This window comes from Plecotus auritus (genome assembly GCF_963455305.1).
Source record: "Plecotus auritus genome assembly, chromosome: 1".
In the NCBI taxonomy this organism is placed as follows: Eukaryota; Metazoa; Chordata; class Mammalia; order Chiroptera; family Vespertilionidae; genus Plecotus; species Plecotus auritus.
In genome coordinates this window covers 101,904,832-101,923,074 of record NC_137770.1, presented here as the reverse complement: position 1 = coordinate 101,923,074, position 18,243 = coordinate 101,904,832, and the positions used below count along the sequence as shown (strand labels likewise).

The 18,243-nt window shown below is 40.2% G+C and overlaps 1 protein-coding gene across 2 annotated transcripts in view; it reads right to left on the bottom strand.

Moving 5' to 3' along the window:
- The window catches only part of MINDY3 (MINDY lysine 48 deubiquitinase 3), a 121,591-nt gene that overhangs the window by 48,552 nt on the left and 54,796 nt on the right, over positions 1-18,243 (bottom strand). For both annotated transcript variants that reach the window (XM_080682581.1, XM_080682582.1), the window contains 2 exons: positions 14,707-14,777; positions 8,177-8,257 (listed from right to left, as the gene is read on the bottom strand). In XM_080682581.1, coding sequence (XP_080538707.1) covers positions 8,177-8,257; positions 14,707-14,777 — 152 coding nt within the window. The remainder of the gene's footprint in view (positions 1-8,176; positions 8,258-14,706; positions 14,778-18,243) is intronic.

Genomic DNA, 18,243 nt, shown 5'->3' with positions numbered 1-18,243 from the left:
AAATGTATTAATGGTAAAATAGAAGTGTCTGATTTTTAAACACCTAAAAAAAGATCTCTAACACTTATTAGCAGTAGTCTTCCTAATGTTACACCAAAGAGCAATACAGAAAAGAACTCTATTCAGACTCCCAGTAACAGATACCACAGTAAGAACAGTCAGCTCACTAAGGAACAGTTAAATGTTTTGTTTCTCCTTCACTTTAAATTCTGTTTCTTTATATATTTTTGCATTTAAATAGTAATGTGTTCTCATGTGTTCTTACCTGAAAGGAAAATCTGCTTTATCATAGGAAAGGTCAAAGGTGACACTCTGCACACACTTACAAAGAGTTCTTTTATAACCATAAAAGAGAACAAAAAAGGATGTAAAACTCATCTACCCAACTTCAAAAGAAAGTCTGAACCAGATTACCAAGGAAATTAGTCACTGATCTTCTGAAGATGAAACTAGATGCTATAGGTAGGTTCCAACTATTTTCATATTGGATCAGCCGCTGTCACCCCACACTGAGATTCAAAGGCATAATAAAATAAAAAAGGCAAATCTAGTTTGCCTACCACTTTATACATATAATTCTATTACTATTAATATCATATTTATACTTTAAAAATTTAAAGTCCTCATCTTGAGTTTGCATATAAAATTAATTTCATAATTAGTTCCAATTCAAAAGGAAATTACAAAAGTGATGCAAATTATTTATTCTTAAAACCAAAATATAAAAAATGAAGACAAAAAAGGGAAGGCAATTCTAAAAAGATAAATACAGGTTTTAGATTCTTTAAGCATTTTGTCTCAAAATAATTTCTTTAACCTATGCAGTAGGTTTGCAAGTTTTAACTAAGCCCATCAAAAGCACCATGGAACAATTTCTAAAGATACTGCCCATGATCACAGGGCACTCTCCCTCCCAGTGTACAGATCTGAAGTTTTATTCTGCCATAGCTCTGATGGCCTGCTTGAAAAATTTCCCACCCTACAATAGAAATCAAGTTCCCTTCTTTGAACAGGTTCATGTACCTACTGCTTTTTACCTCACCCATAACCTTTTTAAAGGTTTCTGTGAGACACCTGCTGCTTGATAACTCTGACTTCCTATAAGGTCCCTGCAGTTAAATTCTGTGCTATTTCCCCTCAATAATAAATATAAAACTCCCATTTACACAGAATCCTATCCTATATAATAAAGAGGTAATATGAAATTGACCATCACACCCTCACAAGATGGCTGCCTACGACCAGGCCGGCAGGGGGGTTAGTGAGGGACGACCAAACGACTGAACAAGCAGGGTGTGTGGGGCGACCAGGCCGCAGGGGGGTTAGTGAGGGACAACCAAACGACTGAACAAGCAGGCTGTGTGGGGCGACCAGGCCGTAGGGGGGTTAGTGAGGGATGACCAAATGACTGAACAAGCAGGCTGTGTAGGGCGACCACGCCAGCAAGGGGGCAGTGAGGGGCGACGAGGCCTGCAGGGGGGGGCAGTTAGGGACAACCAGGCTGGCAGAAGGGGGCAGTTGGAGGCGACCAGGCTGGCGGGGGGGCAGTAAGAGGCAACAAGGCGGGGTGATCAGGTGCAGTTGAGGGCGATTAGGCTGGCGGGGGGGGGCAGTGAGGGGCGACTAGGCCAGCGGGGGGGCAGTTAGGAGTGACCAGGCCAGCAGGGAGGGGCAGTTGGGGGCAACCTGGTCAGCAGGGGGGGCAGTAAGAGGCGACCTGGCTGGCAGCGGGGGGCAGTTAGGGGCGACCAGGCAGGCAGGCAGGTGAGCAATTAGGAACCAGCAGTCCAGGACATCCCCCGAGGGGTCCCGGATTGGAGAGGGTGCAGGCTGGGCTGAGGGGACCACCCCCCATGCACGAATTTCGTGCGCCGGGCCACTAGTAACTTATAAGAATTTCTTTCAACCATAATCCCTAAGATACTTATGTCAAATAGTACAATATCAGTTTAGTTGTTTCACAGATACAGATGCTTGATGAGAAAAAAAGATCACTTTGGCCCAACTGGCTTGGGTCAGTGGTTGAGTATTGACCTATGAACCAGGAGGTCACGGTTTGATTTCTGGTCAGGGCACAGGTCTGGGTTGCAGGCTCAATCCGCAGTGTGGGGCATGCAGGAGGCAGCCAATTAATGATTCTCTTTCATCATTAATGTTTCTCTCTCTCTCTCCCTCTCCCTTCCTCTCTATAATCAATAAAAATACATATTTAAAAAAAAAAGATCACTTTGTGTTAGATAGAAAACTAAGATGATTTATAAAACATGGTAGTTAAACACTTAAAGAAGGTAAGATAAAGAAGATGGTTATAGATGACTGAAGTTTTACAACCTGTTCATAAAATTTTATTATTAAACTTATTTTTACCATTGATTTTCAAATAAAACTGAATTGTGAAAAACTTCTAATCCTACAAAATGTGTTCAGTGAGTTTCCATGGGTCATGAAGAGGATTCTAATAAAATTAAAAAGTTAAGTCCTGAGCCACTGAGCATCTCAAATATGAAATGATAACTTTATTAAGTAAACTAGAGGCCCGTTGCACAAAGATTCATGCAATAGGCCTTCCTTCGCCTGGCTGCCAGCACCAGTTTTCCTCCAGCACCCGGGACCCAGGCCTTTGCTCTGACCGCTGCCTTCAGCCTTCGCTCCAGCCAGAGTCTTTGCTGACTCCAGCTGGAGTCTGCAGGCTTCTCGCTGACTCCGGCCGGAGTCTGCAGTCTTCGCTTCACTCCGGCCAGAGTCTTCGCTTCGCTCCAGCTGGAGCGCCACTCCTGTAGCTCCCTCCACTCCCCACCCTCCTCCTCATAGCAAGCATTCTGCCCTGCCTGGCCGCTCCACGCCTGGAGCGGCTGGGGGGCAGGGCCGTCACCATCTTTGTCCTGCTAATTTGCATATTCCCTCCTGATTTGCTGGTGGGTGTCATGGAGGTATGGTCAATTTACATATTTCTCTTTTATTAGTGTAGATACTTTGGCACTCAAATTTAAAATCATGAAGCTAACAACTCTTTTTAAAAAGTATAGTTACTTATAGTCCTAAAAGTTAACTGTTCATCTCAAAAGGAAAAACCAAAACAGATAGGTAAGAAGTTATTTCCCCTAATAGAAACAATTTTCTTATTCACCATCAAACTATGAACATAAATTTTAAACATTACAGAGTATACAGTATGACTGCTTATTTACAAACTAGAGGACTGGTGCACAAAATTCATACACAGGTAGGGTCCTTAGGCCTGGCTGGCGATCAGAGCCGATTGGGGCCTTCTGGCTGCCAGCCGAGGCCTTCCTTCATTCCACACTGCCCCCGGCGGTCAGCGCACATCATAGTGAGTGGTCAAATTCCTGGTCGGTCAAACTCCCAAGGGGACAATTTGCATATTAGCCTTTTATTATATAGGATACTCATCAAACTTTTTATTCATTAATCTGGAGAAAGAATCTGTATGTATGCATGCTTAAGTTGATTAGGTAGAAGAGCAAAAACTAGTTCTTCTGTTTTTACCTCCAGATAAGGAATATTACATGCATTAACTGCTATTTCTTGATCTACTGAATTCTTATGTTCTAGAACGGGTGGGCAAACTTTTTGACTCAAGGGCCACAATGGGTTCTTAAACTGGACCGGAGGGCCGGAACAAAAGCATGGATGGAGTGTTTGTGTGAACTAATATAAATTCAAAGTAAACATCATTACATAAAAGGGTATGGTCTTTTTTTTTTATTTCAATAGTTTTATTCATTTCAAACATTTTAACAAGAAGAATGTAAACAATAATTATTATAATTTGAAACTTCAAAAAATGGAGGAATCATAGCACAATAACATACCTTATATTGAAGATGGCAAAAGCAAAATAAAATTGCCTAACAAAGGAAAGGTACAAAAGCCTTTCAAATTAAACTTAAATATAATAAAATAATTTAAAACTAAAACAAATAGAAAAGAACAAAATGTGTAAACAGTAAATAAACATTTTCTTTAGTGCAACTTCCAAATTATGCCCGGGACGTAGATGTAGATGGCAATGTAGACTGGGTTGAAAGGTTTTTAGTCTTTAAAACATCAACTTCAGTGGGAACAGTGTTATTGGTCTCCTTTTTAGCTAATGCTCTGATACTGTGCTCTCCAGGGGCGTGTCTCCCTACATCACCACGATAACGTGTCTACGCATTCCCAGGGTGATGACGGGAGATGCGTCCGTGGGCATTACAAGGAGCCTCTGGAAGATTGAGAGGTTGTTCCTTCTACTGAATGGGCAGATATAAATCCGCCCACTCAGAAGAAGGAGCTGTGGCCGTGTTTCCCGACGTTGCCATGTTAACACTGCTGCTGGTGAAGGAGCGGAGGGGAGAGCAAGAGAACCCTCCGCCCTTTCGGCTCCGCGGGCCGGATAGAACAGCCAAACGGGCCGGATCCAGCCCGCGGGCCGTAGTTTGCCCACGGCTGTTTTAGAACAAGTTAGTACTATTAAGCTCCTTGTCCTCCTTATCAAATACAAACATAGTTATATCAAATTTTTTGTTGAAAATCTTTCCTCAGTGCTTTCTGAAATTTATTTGTTCAACAAAAATTTACTAAGGGATCAGGCCTAAAACCAGCAGTCAGTCATCCCCCGAGGGGTCCCAGATTGGAGAGGGTGCAGGCTAGGCTGAGGGACACTCTCCTCCCCACCAGTGCATGAATTTCGTGTACCGGGCCTATAGTGGGAAATAAGAGAGGAAATAGAGAATCAGATGAGGTGAGGGAAGGACTAGTCAGTTATTCCAAAAACTCTGGCTTTAATTCTTAATAAAAGGGGAACTAATATCAGGTTTTGAGCAGAACAGTGACATAAAGTTTTGGGGTCATTTTAGTTGCTGAAATGAGAAGATACTACAGCCCCCAAAAGGGCAACAGCATGGTTATCAGTTAGAAACTATTGCAACAAGCTAGAGGGAGATTTCTCTAATTTGTCTTCCGATTCTTTCAGTAAATTTTCAGTATCTCTTTTTTCTTAAATGTGTGTTTTTTTTCCTCATGGCCTCCATAGTTTCATGGATATATTAACTTCTCTTAGGTGTTTTTTGTTTTGTTTTGTTTTGTTTTGGTCCCTGCACTGTCCTACAATATCTACATTCTTCTGAGTTCATTTCACCCTATTTGTTCTGACTCTGTTTTTCATGGAAGCATTCCTCAAATGTCTGGTGACCCTTGGTGATCTGCTAATATTTGGAAAACTAAAAAGCACTATCTTTGTGAGAAGGACTTGTAAACCTCACTGTAGGGATTATTTGGTTGAACTGTTCCCAAACTGTAGTATCTCAATCTTTCCTCTTGACCTGGTCAGTGTGCCCCCCAAAAATAAATCATGGGTACATTCTACAATAGCTAAGCTACTGAGTTCTTTCTGAAGCTTGAAGATCTAATCAGTAAAAACACAGGTCATGAGACCTCTCTAACTCTTATCTCTCCAATGCAATCTGTCACCAAATCCTGTCAGTTTAACTTGAATAAATCTCTCAAATGTATGTGCTTCTATCCATCTCTACCATCATTACCATATTCTTTGCTTACCTCAAAAACTAAAGAAGTCTTGTTTACCCACTCTAAGTTATCCTTCAATATGTCTGTTTTCCAGAATTAGCCAGAGTGATCTTTCCAAAATGCGAATTTAAAACCATTCCCTTTCTTCCCATCTACCCCCAACCTATTCCCACCACCAGTTTTTGAAAAATCTAGGGGCTGTCATTACTCTTAAAATAGAGTTGCAGGGCCTGCCTACTTTTGCAGCCTCATCTTTCACCTGGCCCCCTGAATGCTTAGTGCCCCAGCTCTTCTTTGTTCACACCATAGTCCATCTTTCTGCAGCTGTTTGTTTGCTCCAAATACTTCCCATGTAGGGAAAGTTCTTTTTTCACCCTTCCCACAATTTAATCAGATGTCACAGTGCTCATTTTAGACACCTGTTCTTCAAGGAAACATTCCTAATCTTCTAAAACTAGGATATATTATTATGGCTTGAATACAAAATGCCTGCATATTTACATAGCTGAATTAACACTATTCCTTGTATTAACCTTCTGTCTTCTGCTGTTTTGACAATAGAATCATCCTATATAATAAAAGGCTAATATGCAAATTGTCCCTATGGGCAGGAGTTCGACCAACCGGGAGTTAGACGTGCGCTGACCACCAGGGAGTGGCGCAGAACATGGTAGGTGTCGGCAACATGGCGCTGGCAGCGGGCAGCAGTGGAGGCACTGCTGGCCCCGATGGGCCCTGATGAGAGCGGGACTGCAGCGGGATGGTGGAGCAGGTGAGCGGGCGGTGCCAGGCCGAGGAGGGTGCGAAGGCAGGCCCCAGCTGGCAGCCGGGGGGAAGGGAGGCCCTGGCCAGCGGTGGCAGCAGGCAGCCAGGGGAAGGGAGGCCCCAGCCAGCAGCCGGCAGCCACTAGAGACCCTACCCATGCACGAATTTCGTGCACTGGGCCTCTAGTTTCTTAAATATCAACCATAAAATTTAAGATTTAAAATATTTTCATCTATTATTTTTTACATTTGAAACAAAGTTTCACAGAATTTATTAGTTTTCTTAATGCTAAAGAATAGGGTTGGAGATAAAATAATTAATAATTGGCTTGAAAATTTGATTTCCTTATCTGTAAATTTATAACACTTAATACAAAAATTAGTCAAATGGACTCATTCAGGAATTAGAAGTTGCTCAGTTTTTATAGTTTAAATGATGCTTTTACTAGTAACTTCCTCCTCTCCACTTTAAGAGGGAAACAAACAGCAAAAGCTTTCAGACTAAATGTAATATATAAGTCTGTACTTCAACTTGTATTTTATAGCTTTCCCTGTTTAAAAAAAGATAAGTATATATAAGCTGGACTTTTGCCAGCACAATAAAAGTAAATATAGGAATAAAGAAGAAACTAGATCAGGGGTGGGCAAACTTTTTGACTCGAGGGCCACAATGGGTTCTTAAATTGGACCGGAGGGCCGGAACAAAAGCATGGATGGAGTGTTTGTGTGAACTAATATAAATTCAAAGTAAAGGAGCGGAGGGGAGAGCAAGAGAACCGGACAGAACAGCCGGATCCGGCCCGCGGGCCGTAGTTTGCCCACGGCTGAACTAGATCCACAAAATTCAGCATTGTTAGTTCAGTCTTTGCTATAATTTATGCTATTCATAATTCTTACAGATATAAATAAACTTACATTAGCAAGTACAAGCAAAGAATAAAAAACATGGAGTAATCAAAAGTGCACTCTAATTAAAAAACCTCAAAAACACAATTATATCTTTTCCCTTTCATGCCAATGTCTAGCAACTCTCTCTAGGAATACCAGAGAGGTTTAATAAATGTTTGTAGAATGAAAATGACAATGACAGCTAAGATTGACTGAGCATTTAACTTGTAATAGCACTGCTAAATATTTTATATTAAGCCTGACAATAACTCTAAGAGCCTGGTATTATTCTTAATCCCCATTTTAAATATAAGAAAAGGGGCTGAGAGCAATGTTAGGAAGTGGAACAGCTAGGATTCAAACAAAGGCTGTCTGACTCCAAAGCGCTGAACCACTCAATTGTAGAAAAAACATATTATTGTTAAAGACTAGGATTTAAAAAAGGCTTCGTTGTCAGAATTTTAAAATAAACATGTTCAAATACATTTGATTTATTTCAATACTGTAACCATATATAAATTAAAACTATAGGAAATATTCCATTTTAATAGAATACTTGATTTTTATACCATTCAACTATTAATAGATTTTAAAATATTTTCCTAAGACATAACTAAAATTATTGTATATCATGTGAGAATTTAATCTTTTTGGCAAAAGAACAATCCAAAACTTTTTTATCATAACAAAAGTGATTCCTTAAAAAACAAGCAAACAACAACAAAAATAAAAAACAAGAAAAGCAAAAGCCAAATCACTGAAGTCAGCAAAGATAAAGAAGCTATAACTGAGTCAAGACAGATTTTATTGAAATTCCAAAACTGGAGTGGTACAACAATACATTCTTTTGTGTTAATATTTTAGATTTTGGAACAATCCATTTGTTAGTGGGAATACACTGATGTTTGCACAAAGATCCATACTAAATATAAGCCTATAGTACTTGTTTGCCTGATGTCATACTTAATAAAAAAAAATCCTACTATAAAGCATACCTTGGCAAAAAATACGGTGAGGTGAGTTTCACTGCCAACAATCCAAATAGGGAATTTTGGAGATTTCAAGTAAGAACCAACCTAGAACAAATGTAGCAAAATAAACAAACAAATGAAAATTTTATACTGCCTATTAGATATATGCCCATGAATATCTGAAACATAACCAGGGTGTCCAATTCACATTTAAATGGAATAATAAACATTGTGCCAGAATGCCTTACACATAAAGGTCATTACCCATGAATATAAAATGAATGTTATAAAGACTATCAGGGCTAAGCTTATGTTGTACCTTTACACAGAAAAACACAGATTTAATACAGCCAGAAACAATAGTTTAACCCTAAGCATGATTCTCAGGTTTTACTAAAGTTCCTAGATAGAATGGTCACTTCTGGAATGTCAGCTGGGTATCTCAAAACCCGAAAACCATAAACTTGATTATAATAACTTGATCAGGAAAATAATTATAAGTGAACAAATGAGTAAATTTATTAATAAACTAGAGGCCCAATGCATGAAGACTCGTGCAAGAATGGGCCTTCCTTCCCTTGGCTTCTGGCACCACCTTCACTCCAGCCGAAGTCGCCTTTCTCTCCGGCCCGGAGCTGCCTTTCTGCCTTCCCATGCTGCCCAGAGGCCTGGAGTGGCTGGGGTGGTGTAGAATGCCTGCGTCATCACCATGGCGACAACACAAGCGTCCCACCCCAGCTTGGCGCCTGTGTATGCAAATTAACCTGCCATCTTTGTTGGGTTAATTTGCATACTCACTCCTGATTGGCTGGTGGATGCTGTGAAGGTACAGTCAATTTGCACCTTACTCTTTTATTAGTGTAGATAAGGGAAAAAGCCTTAAGAATGTCCTGTCCTCAGAGAACCTGCGGTAACATAATAATCTCTCTAAAGCAAAATATGTAAAACATTTAAGTATATAAAAGGATCCTACTCTTCATGGTAGGAATTAAGTTCAAAGTTTTACAATATGCAGTCTCTTTAAAATGTACAGAGTTAAACCTATAACTTGTCTCCAGGGTTATATAATTAATTAATCTCTAAATACTATAGTTCCAAAAATTTGGAAATATTATTTTTTGTGTGACTGAGAAAAAAATAGACTTGTGAAATCCAAACACATTCACATCAATCAGTTCCACACTCTTATGAGGACAAAGATTTTGACTTAAAAACAACTAACCTTACCAATCAAATTTGCTGAATTTTCTATTCTCACACAGACTCCCTAGAAGTGGGAAATTCCAAGTGGCTATTTGCAGCAGTCAGGGCCAAATATTCTTCCTAATTATCCAACAACCCTGATATGATACCCTGCTTTCAGGCACCGCCAGGGCCCTTCAAAATTTATTATCACTAAGAGGGATAGAATTTATTTTCTGTTGTCCTATAATACAAGGGATGCGTTGGATGTGCCAATGGCAAGATGAACCAGTAGAGTAAAGGGCAGTTTGGGGACAACAGAGAATAACAGCCAAAAGACAAAGAAAAAGAAAAAGCTCTGACTACTGGGTCAGAGTAGAAGGCACTTTAGAGGTGTGCAATATAAGTCCTTCAATTTTACATAAGGACACAGAGGAATACATGGGATCAGTGCCCTGTTGGAATACAAACAGCTAACTAGTATGAGCTGGAATTAAGACTCGGGTTTGCTGACTCCTAATGTGGTGGTTTTCCATTCCATCACGCTGCGTCTTGTGAAAAGTTTAGAGGTTGTTTAGTTTCTTTTTTTTTTATTATTTATCTTTATTGTTGGAAGTATTACAGATGTCCTCCTTTCTTTCCCCTATAGGCCCCCTCCACCCTGAACTCCCCCCAGGCCTTCACCAAACTAATGTCTGTGTTCAGGAGCTATGCATATATGCACATATGTATTCCCTGATTAATCTCTCCCCACCCACTCCTCCACCCCCACCTTCCCTCTGAGATTGGTCAGTTTAGTTTCTTTTTTAGAAAAAGTGTGTACCCTGGCCAGTGTGGCTCAGTTCGTTGAACGTCGTGCCATACACCAATGGGTGCAGGATTCAATTCCTGGTCAGGGCACATATCTAGGTTTCAGGTTCGATCCCCAGGTTGGGGCACATACAGAAGGCAATCTATCGACATTTCTCTCTCATATGGATGTTTCTGTCTCTCTCTCCCCCTATCTCCCTTCCTCTCTCTCTCTCTAGAATCGATAAAAAAAAAAGATAATGTGTGTGCGTGCATGCGCATACACATAATCATCATAGAAGTAAAAAGTGTGTGTAAGATTACACACAGTAAGATCAAAAGGCAAATAAAGGCTGAACTCATGAAGTGTTTCATAATAATAAAAAATAAATCAAGAGTGAATAAATAATGCAACTACTTTGGAAAATAATTTGATGGTTCCTCAAAAAGTTAGGAATATAATTACCATAAAACCAGGCAATTTCATTCCTGGGTATATACTCAAGAGAAATGAAAACATGTTCACAAAAACTTATGCATGAATGTTCACAGCAGTATTATTCGTAACAACCAAAAAGTGGAATTATCCATTAACTTATAATAACATAAAATACATAAATACATAAAATAAATACATAAAAACTATTGTACACTTTAAAATAGTAAATTTTATGTTATGTGAGTTATATATCTGTTTTTTAAAAGGGCAGAGTCAAAAGCACTGGGTCACCTTCTTTGTTCACATGTATGTGTATCCTATCTAATAAAAGAGTAATATGCAAATTGACCATACCTCCGCTACACCAACAAGCCACGCCCACCAGCCAATCAGGAGCGAGTATGCAAATTAACCCAACCAAGATGGCTGTGACCACAGAGCGAGCAGGAGGCTTGGGTTTCCCTGGCAATTGAGGAAGCCAAGCTTTCCGCACACCCTGGCCGGCCGTGGACTCCACTCAAGGCTACAAAGTTTCAATTATAGAAGATAAATAAATCCCAACAAAAATGGCTGCGGCCATGGAGCTGGAGAGAGCAGGAGGCTTGAGTTGCCCCCGGTGATGGAGGAAGCCAAGCTTCTGCAGCCCTGGCCTGCTTTGGCCTCCGCTCAAGGCTACAAAGTTTCAATTATAGAAGATAAATAAATCCCAGATACCAGGGCCTCCACTTGGGTTGCCAGGGGGTGTGGCCGGCCTGCAAACCACCACAGGCCCCTCGCCAGGCCACCCCATGCTCCAAGTGAACCCCCACCCTGATTTGAGACACCCTTCAGGGCAAACCAGCTGGCCCCCACCCAGGCACCAGGCCTCTATCCTATCTAATAAAAGAGTAATATGCAAATTGACCATCACTCCAACACACAAGATGGCTACCCCTATGTGATCAAAGATCCTGCCCCCATGTGAACACAAGATGGCCGCCACAAGATGGCCAGCAGGGGAGGGCAGTTGGGAGGAACCAGGCCTGCAAGGGAGGGCAGTTGGGGGCGATCAAGCCTGCAGGGGAGGGCAGATAGGGGTGACCAGGCCAGCAGAGGAGGGAAGATGGGGGGGACCCGGCCTGCAGGGAAGGGCAGTTAGGGGTGATCAGGCCTTCAGGGGAGGGCAGTTAGGGGTGACCAGGCCTGCAGGGGAGGGCAGTTAGGGGCAAACAGGCAGGCAGGGGAGAGCAGTTGGGGGGTACCAGGCCTGTAGGGGAGGGCAGTTAGGGGCAAACAGGCTGGCAGGGGAGCAGTTAGGCATCAATCAGGCTGGCAGGGGAGTGGTTAGGAGGTGATGAGGCTGGCAGGCAGAAGCAGTTAGGGTCAATCAGGAAAGCAGGCAGGCAAGCAGTTGGGAGCCAGCAGTCCTGGATTGTGAGAGGGATGTCCGACTGCCTATTTAGGCCCGATCCCGGTAGGTAGGGTCCCAGATTGGAGAGGGTGCAGGCTGGGCTGAGGGACACCCCGTGCACAAATTTCATGCACCAGGCCTCTAGTATATATATATATACACACACACATACACACACAGAAAGAAAGGGGGAGAAGAGAGAAATACTGTTTTGTGCTAATAAACACATATGGTTAAATTGATATGAAAATGTTAATTTCATTTCTAAAGGGCAATTTACTACACTACGAAACAGGGAAATGCTCAGATTCACAAAACTAATATAAACACAAATATTTCCTTAATGTCATTTCTCTAAACATCTGGTACAACGTAAATGTATATAAATTTTGAGAATGATACAGTATATACATATAATCAGCTCCATGTAATAGAGTTTTATGGGTTTTTTTTTAAATTCTGTCTTAACTCAGTTTTGAGGCCCTGGCTTGAGGCTGGTCAATTCCCTTAAAAAAGACTACTGAGTAAGTCCAAACCCCAACCACTTTCCCTAGAAGTCTCGCACACTCCAAGTCATTATGCATTGCCCTAATGGCCCTAAAACCAGGAACCACACCACCAGGGACAGCCTTTTAACCCCTGAGTTCATGGAAACTATTCAAATTAGCCAATTCACACTGAGCCCATGAAATGTAGCTAACTCTACCCTCAATTCCCATACATAAGCTTGCTGTTGGCCTGTTCCCAGGTGTAACCCTATGTGGCCCAGCTCTAGTTAGGAGCTGTCAGTAACTAACAGATCTGCTTTTTCTCTACCTGAGTGTCAATATGTTGTGTCCTGCCACTAAAAAAAAACCTTTAAATCTTATATAACACCATAGTTGCTGCTGGAATACTAGAGAATAACAAGAGAACACACAGCAGCTGGTAACTTTCTACTAAGGTCCTGGGGGAAACAGACATCACTCTGTTGTGCCTAACAGTTAATGCAGAGCTAAAGCACACATTTAGAAAAGCCTACAGTTATAGTGCAATTTTCCACTCATTCGTGCAACAATATTTATTAAGCACCTACTATGTACCCAGAAACAATGTGCCTGCTTGCTTTCAACGAGTCTATATTCCATTAGGGATGGCAACAAAAAAACAAATTCAAAATTATTAAAAAAGTAAGTAACCAAAAAAGATCAGTACAGAGTGACTATTCCTATGAAATCATGATGGGACGATTCACTGAGGGGATGATCAAGGAAAGGGTCTTTGAGGCACCATTTGAAGTAGGACCTGAAGGGGAGAGTAGAATATTTCTGGCAGAAATGACAGCAAGTATGAAGGCTTGTCAGGCAGGAAAGGGCTTGGCCTGTTTAAGAAACAACAGGAGACCAGCATGGCTGGACACAGCAATGGAGGGAGCGATGCAGCTCTGGAAGGGCAGACAGGATCCAGATCATCGGGGCCTTACAGGCCACACGTGAAAATGTCAAAGTAGATCATCTCCAGACCCTGACCTCATGAAACATGCACATGCGCATGCACACACACTTTCTACAAAACAGCTTCATTAAAATATCATTGACATAAAAATTGTATATATTTAAGGTGTACGACCTAATGTTTTGATATATGTATATACTGTGTAAATATCACTACAATCAAGCTAATTAATATATGTATCACCTCTATATAGCAATGAAATATATACCAGTAAATGAGGGCTTCCTGGCAGTTCCTGTTTTATATGTGTGCGCACGCCGGTGTGTGTGTGTATATAGAAGATGCAACTTCATTCATTGGTTGCCAGGCAAACTCAGAGTAATTTTAGCTTGTATAATTCAAGTCACTAAAAAGAAGAGTTGCTACTGTTTAACCTTACAATAACTAAAATGAATAAGAGCTGGATGAAACCTGTTAGATTTTTATGCCCATATCACCCCTGTCGAAGGACTGTCATGGAAGAGGAATGCTGTCTGGTTAAAAAAAAAGGGGGGGGGGGGGTGTGGGTGGAAGGAAGGGCACAAGACACTGTTACTGTTACTAAAACTAATCCCCACCACCAGAACCACTGCCATGGAACCACCATTCAGAAATGAAAAATAACATTAGATCTTTTTCTTCCTCCAAAATGAGGACACCTTAATTGCAAATCACTAATGATTTAAAACCATTGGAACAGCCAATAGTTATTTCAGATTGTGTAGGAAAGCAATAAAATATGTATCAATAAATGAGGGTTTCATGGCAGTTCCTACTCTTCACATATGTGTTAAAGAGTTTAATTCTATTAAATGCTTGGAATTCTCCTTTGTCAGTGTGAAATCATTTTCAGATGGAACAATCAGAAGTTAGAATTTCAGCATTCAGCAGGTTCTTTTTCTTTGCCTAGTAAAGTACTACCAGTTGTTTCAGTGACTCATACCGTTGATTGGTAAGGAAGTAACAGCACATTCTTTTCCCTCAGTTTACCAAAAAAATATATTTATATTCAACAACAGAAGTCTCTATTTTCACAATATACTGGGTTCTTCCCCCCACCCTCGAAAAGGAACAAACCCCAAATTAGGAAACTCTGCCTGATCAGCCAGCTTAACTCTTCCCTTAATACGCCTGTCAGTTTAGGAAGGAAGGCCAGCAATAATCTGATGAGAATACATAACAGTAGTAAGCTAAAATATGTTGTCATAGAAGAAAAATACTATCCACAACAAGTGAACATGTGAATAAAGACCATTCAAAGTACCTTAAAAATCAACTTACCTTACAGTATCTTAAAGCTTCCATTAATGTTAAGAACCCTACAGCTGCTTGTTCATGTATACCAAGAAGTTCTGCAAACAGAAGTTAGCATGTATTAGTATACATAAATCTGAAAAGTACTTACATGGAAATATGTATGTATAGATATATTCTATACCAAAACCTTTACCCCAAACTATACTTAAACCTAGCACATTTTTATTGTTAAGAGTTAACATCAAGTCATAATTATAGTACTACTCATTATAAATACCATTAGATCAGGTTTGTGATACTTCAGATGTATATTAAATGTATTTATGAAACTTTATATTCAGTGTTAACTTTTATAATGGAGGCATTTCCCCCTGAAACTAAGGAATTATTGGAAAAGATATGTTAATCATGATTTGTAAAATTTAACATTGGGCAGCAGTGAACCTACCTGCACAATACTTGAAATATGGACAGTTGATACCATTCTCTCTCTCCTATAAATAAACCTACAAAGTGTGCTAAAGACTGGGGAAATAAAGATGAATAGAACACAGTACCTGCCTTACAAAGCTAATAATTTATCAAGGGAGAGAGATGAAAAAAAACAATGTATTCTTTTTCTCTATTTACACAAACACACATTTATAGTGATATAAGAATATGTGCTAATTGTGTTACAGAAGTGGTAATATTTGAGATCTAAGTATATGTAGTCATTTTCCAGGTTAAGAAGATAAGAAGAAAATTCAAGGCAGGGCAAACAGCAAAGAGACATGAAAAATCAGTGTATTTCATGGGTGAAAAAATTGTCAAAGGTTCCTTACAGGTTTCCAGCCTGAGGAATCTGATAAATGGTGATTAACTAAAAGAGAGAACTAAGGAGTAGGTGCTAGAGTGATATGAAGGGAAAACATGAGTTTGGTTTTATGTAACCTGGGGCTGAGAAACCTTTCGGACTTCTACCTAGAGAGATAGACAACTGGAAGTAAGACTGGGGAACACAGAGAAGAGAGGTCAGGTTGGCTTGGACACAGTGTTGGGAATCATTAGCATAGAGACAAGGGTTGATGCTGTGAATGCAGATCAGGAAAAACAGACAAAGCATACACAGAGTGGCCAGATTATTATGATCTCTGAACACATAATAATCTGGCCACTCAGTGTATATGTGTATGTGTATATGTGTATGTGTGTGTGTGTGTGTGTGTGTGTGTGTGTGTCTATATATATATATATATATATATATATATATATATATATATATATATATATATTTTAGAGGCCGGGTGCATGAAATTAGTGCATGGGGGTAGGGGGCAGTGTCCCTCAGCCCAGCCTGCACAATCTCCAATCTGGGACCCCTTGAGGGATCGGGCCTAAACGGGCAGTTGGACATCCCTCTCACAATCCAGGACTGCTGGCTCCCAACTGCCCTCCCCTGTAGGCCTGGGTCCCCCCAACTGCCCTCCCCTGCAGGCCTGGTACCCCCCAACTGCTCTCCCCTGCAGGCCTGGTTCCCCCCAACTGCCCTCCCCTGCAGGCCTGGTTCCCCCCAACTGCCCTCCCCTGCAGGCCTGGTTCCCCCCAACTGCCCTCCTCTGCTGGCCTGGTTCCCCCCAACTGCCCTCCTCTGCTGGCCTGATCACCCCCAACTGCCCTCCTCTGCTGGCCTGGTCACCTCTAACTTCCCACAACTGCCCTTCCCCGCAGGCCATCTTGTGTCCACATGGGGGCAGCCATCTTTGACATGGGGGCGGCCATCTTGTGTCTTGCTGTGATGGTTAATTTGCATATTACTCTTTTATTATATAGGTAGGATATATATATTAGAGGCCCGGTGCATGAATTCATGCATGGGTGGGGTCCAGCCAGCCTGGCCAGGGGGAGGGGACATAGGCGGTTAGCGGCCTGCCTGCTGGTCAAACTCCTGGTCAAGGGGACAATTTGCATATTAGCCTTTTATTATATAGGATATACACTGAGTGGCCAGATAATTATGCGTTCAGAGATCATAATAATCTGGCCATTCAGTGTAGAGAATGAAGAGATAAGAGATTACTTCACAACAGAGGTGTAATTTTGAGGATATCAAAGTCTTCACAGATTACAGATTTCAGCTAATATACATTAAATAGAACTCTGATAATAATTTAGGTCCATATGTATTTCTAATAAGTATTTTTTCTGGTTAAAAATTATGTCCTTTTTTCTATTAGGAAATTATGTTTTTCTTATCAATTAATGTGATAATATCAACTCAGTCATTTTTGTTGTAAATATACCCTTAAGTACAACATACAGATGGAATAAGCCAAAAACTGGTAGTTTAAACTTTAGTATTTGTAAATTCAAAGTTAATACAAAGTACGTATGCATATAGTTTGCATTTCTTCATTAGCTTCTTACAGGCACACAGGAGGTAGAGCAATAGTTCTTATATAGTAGTTTTGGATTCTTCGGGGTCCACAAGACCCTTTGAGAGACTATGTGAAATTAAAATGATTTTCATACAAAGCCATTAGTTGCCTTTTTTATTCTTATACTCTCACAAATATGGAGTGAAATTTTCCAGAGAATAAATGATAAGTTATATTCCAACAAATTGAATCTGTAAACAATAAAGAAATTCAGCTATCTATTAATAACCTAGACAGTAAAGGGATTTAAAATTTTAAAATAAAGTAATTCTTCTTACTATTTTTTCTTTTGGAAAAATTATTTATCAAAAATAGTTATATTAGTAAGTATTAGGTGTGTTATCATTTCTAAATGAATTAATATATCTTTTTAAATTTCTCAGTCTTAATTTCAACAAGAAAAAAAAACTAATCATTATTTACTTATGATCCACATTAGTGAAAGCTCTTTAGGATGCTCAGTAATTTTTAAGAGTGTAAAGGGCATGAGACCAACAAATTTGAGAAGCATTGGATTATAGCTTTCAAAGGAAAAAGATGAAGGGGTGAGAAGCCCAAACAGGTAGAAATGGTATTGTATAGCCTGGCATATTTTTCCCTCCTTTCCTTCTGAAATGTAAGCAGCACTAAATGTTTCAAATTCAAAAAAGAATACATATGTTGGAAACATTTCACACTTTAATTTCTAAAATCATTACCACCACCTAGTGTTACAATTAGCTACTACATCATCTTTTTTCTTTGAATTTTAAACAAATATCTAGAATAGTATATTTATAATAATGTCAGGATACTCTATACAACGAAGAAGCAGTTCATACATCTTGAATAAAAAATTATTCATATTAGGTCAGCTATCACATGTTTCACCATGTAGTCTAGACAGCATTATTTTAAAAATGTACTAATCCTGTTCCCTTAAACAGAATATATAATATTTATCTGCTTTTGATAGCTAAAGTACATAAAGAATATTTATTATTATATGAAAAGATTAGAGGCCTGGTGCACGAAATTCATACACTGGACAGGGTGTCCCTCAGCCCAGCCTGCACCCTATCCAATCTGGGACGCCTCAAGGGATGTCCAACTGCACGTTTAGGCCCTATCCCCTAAACTGGCAGTCGAACATCCCTCTCACAAT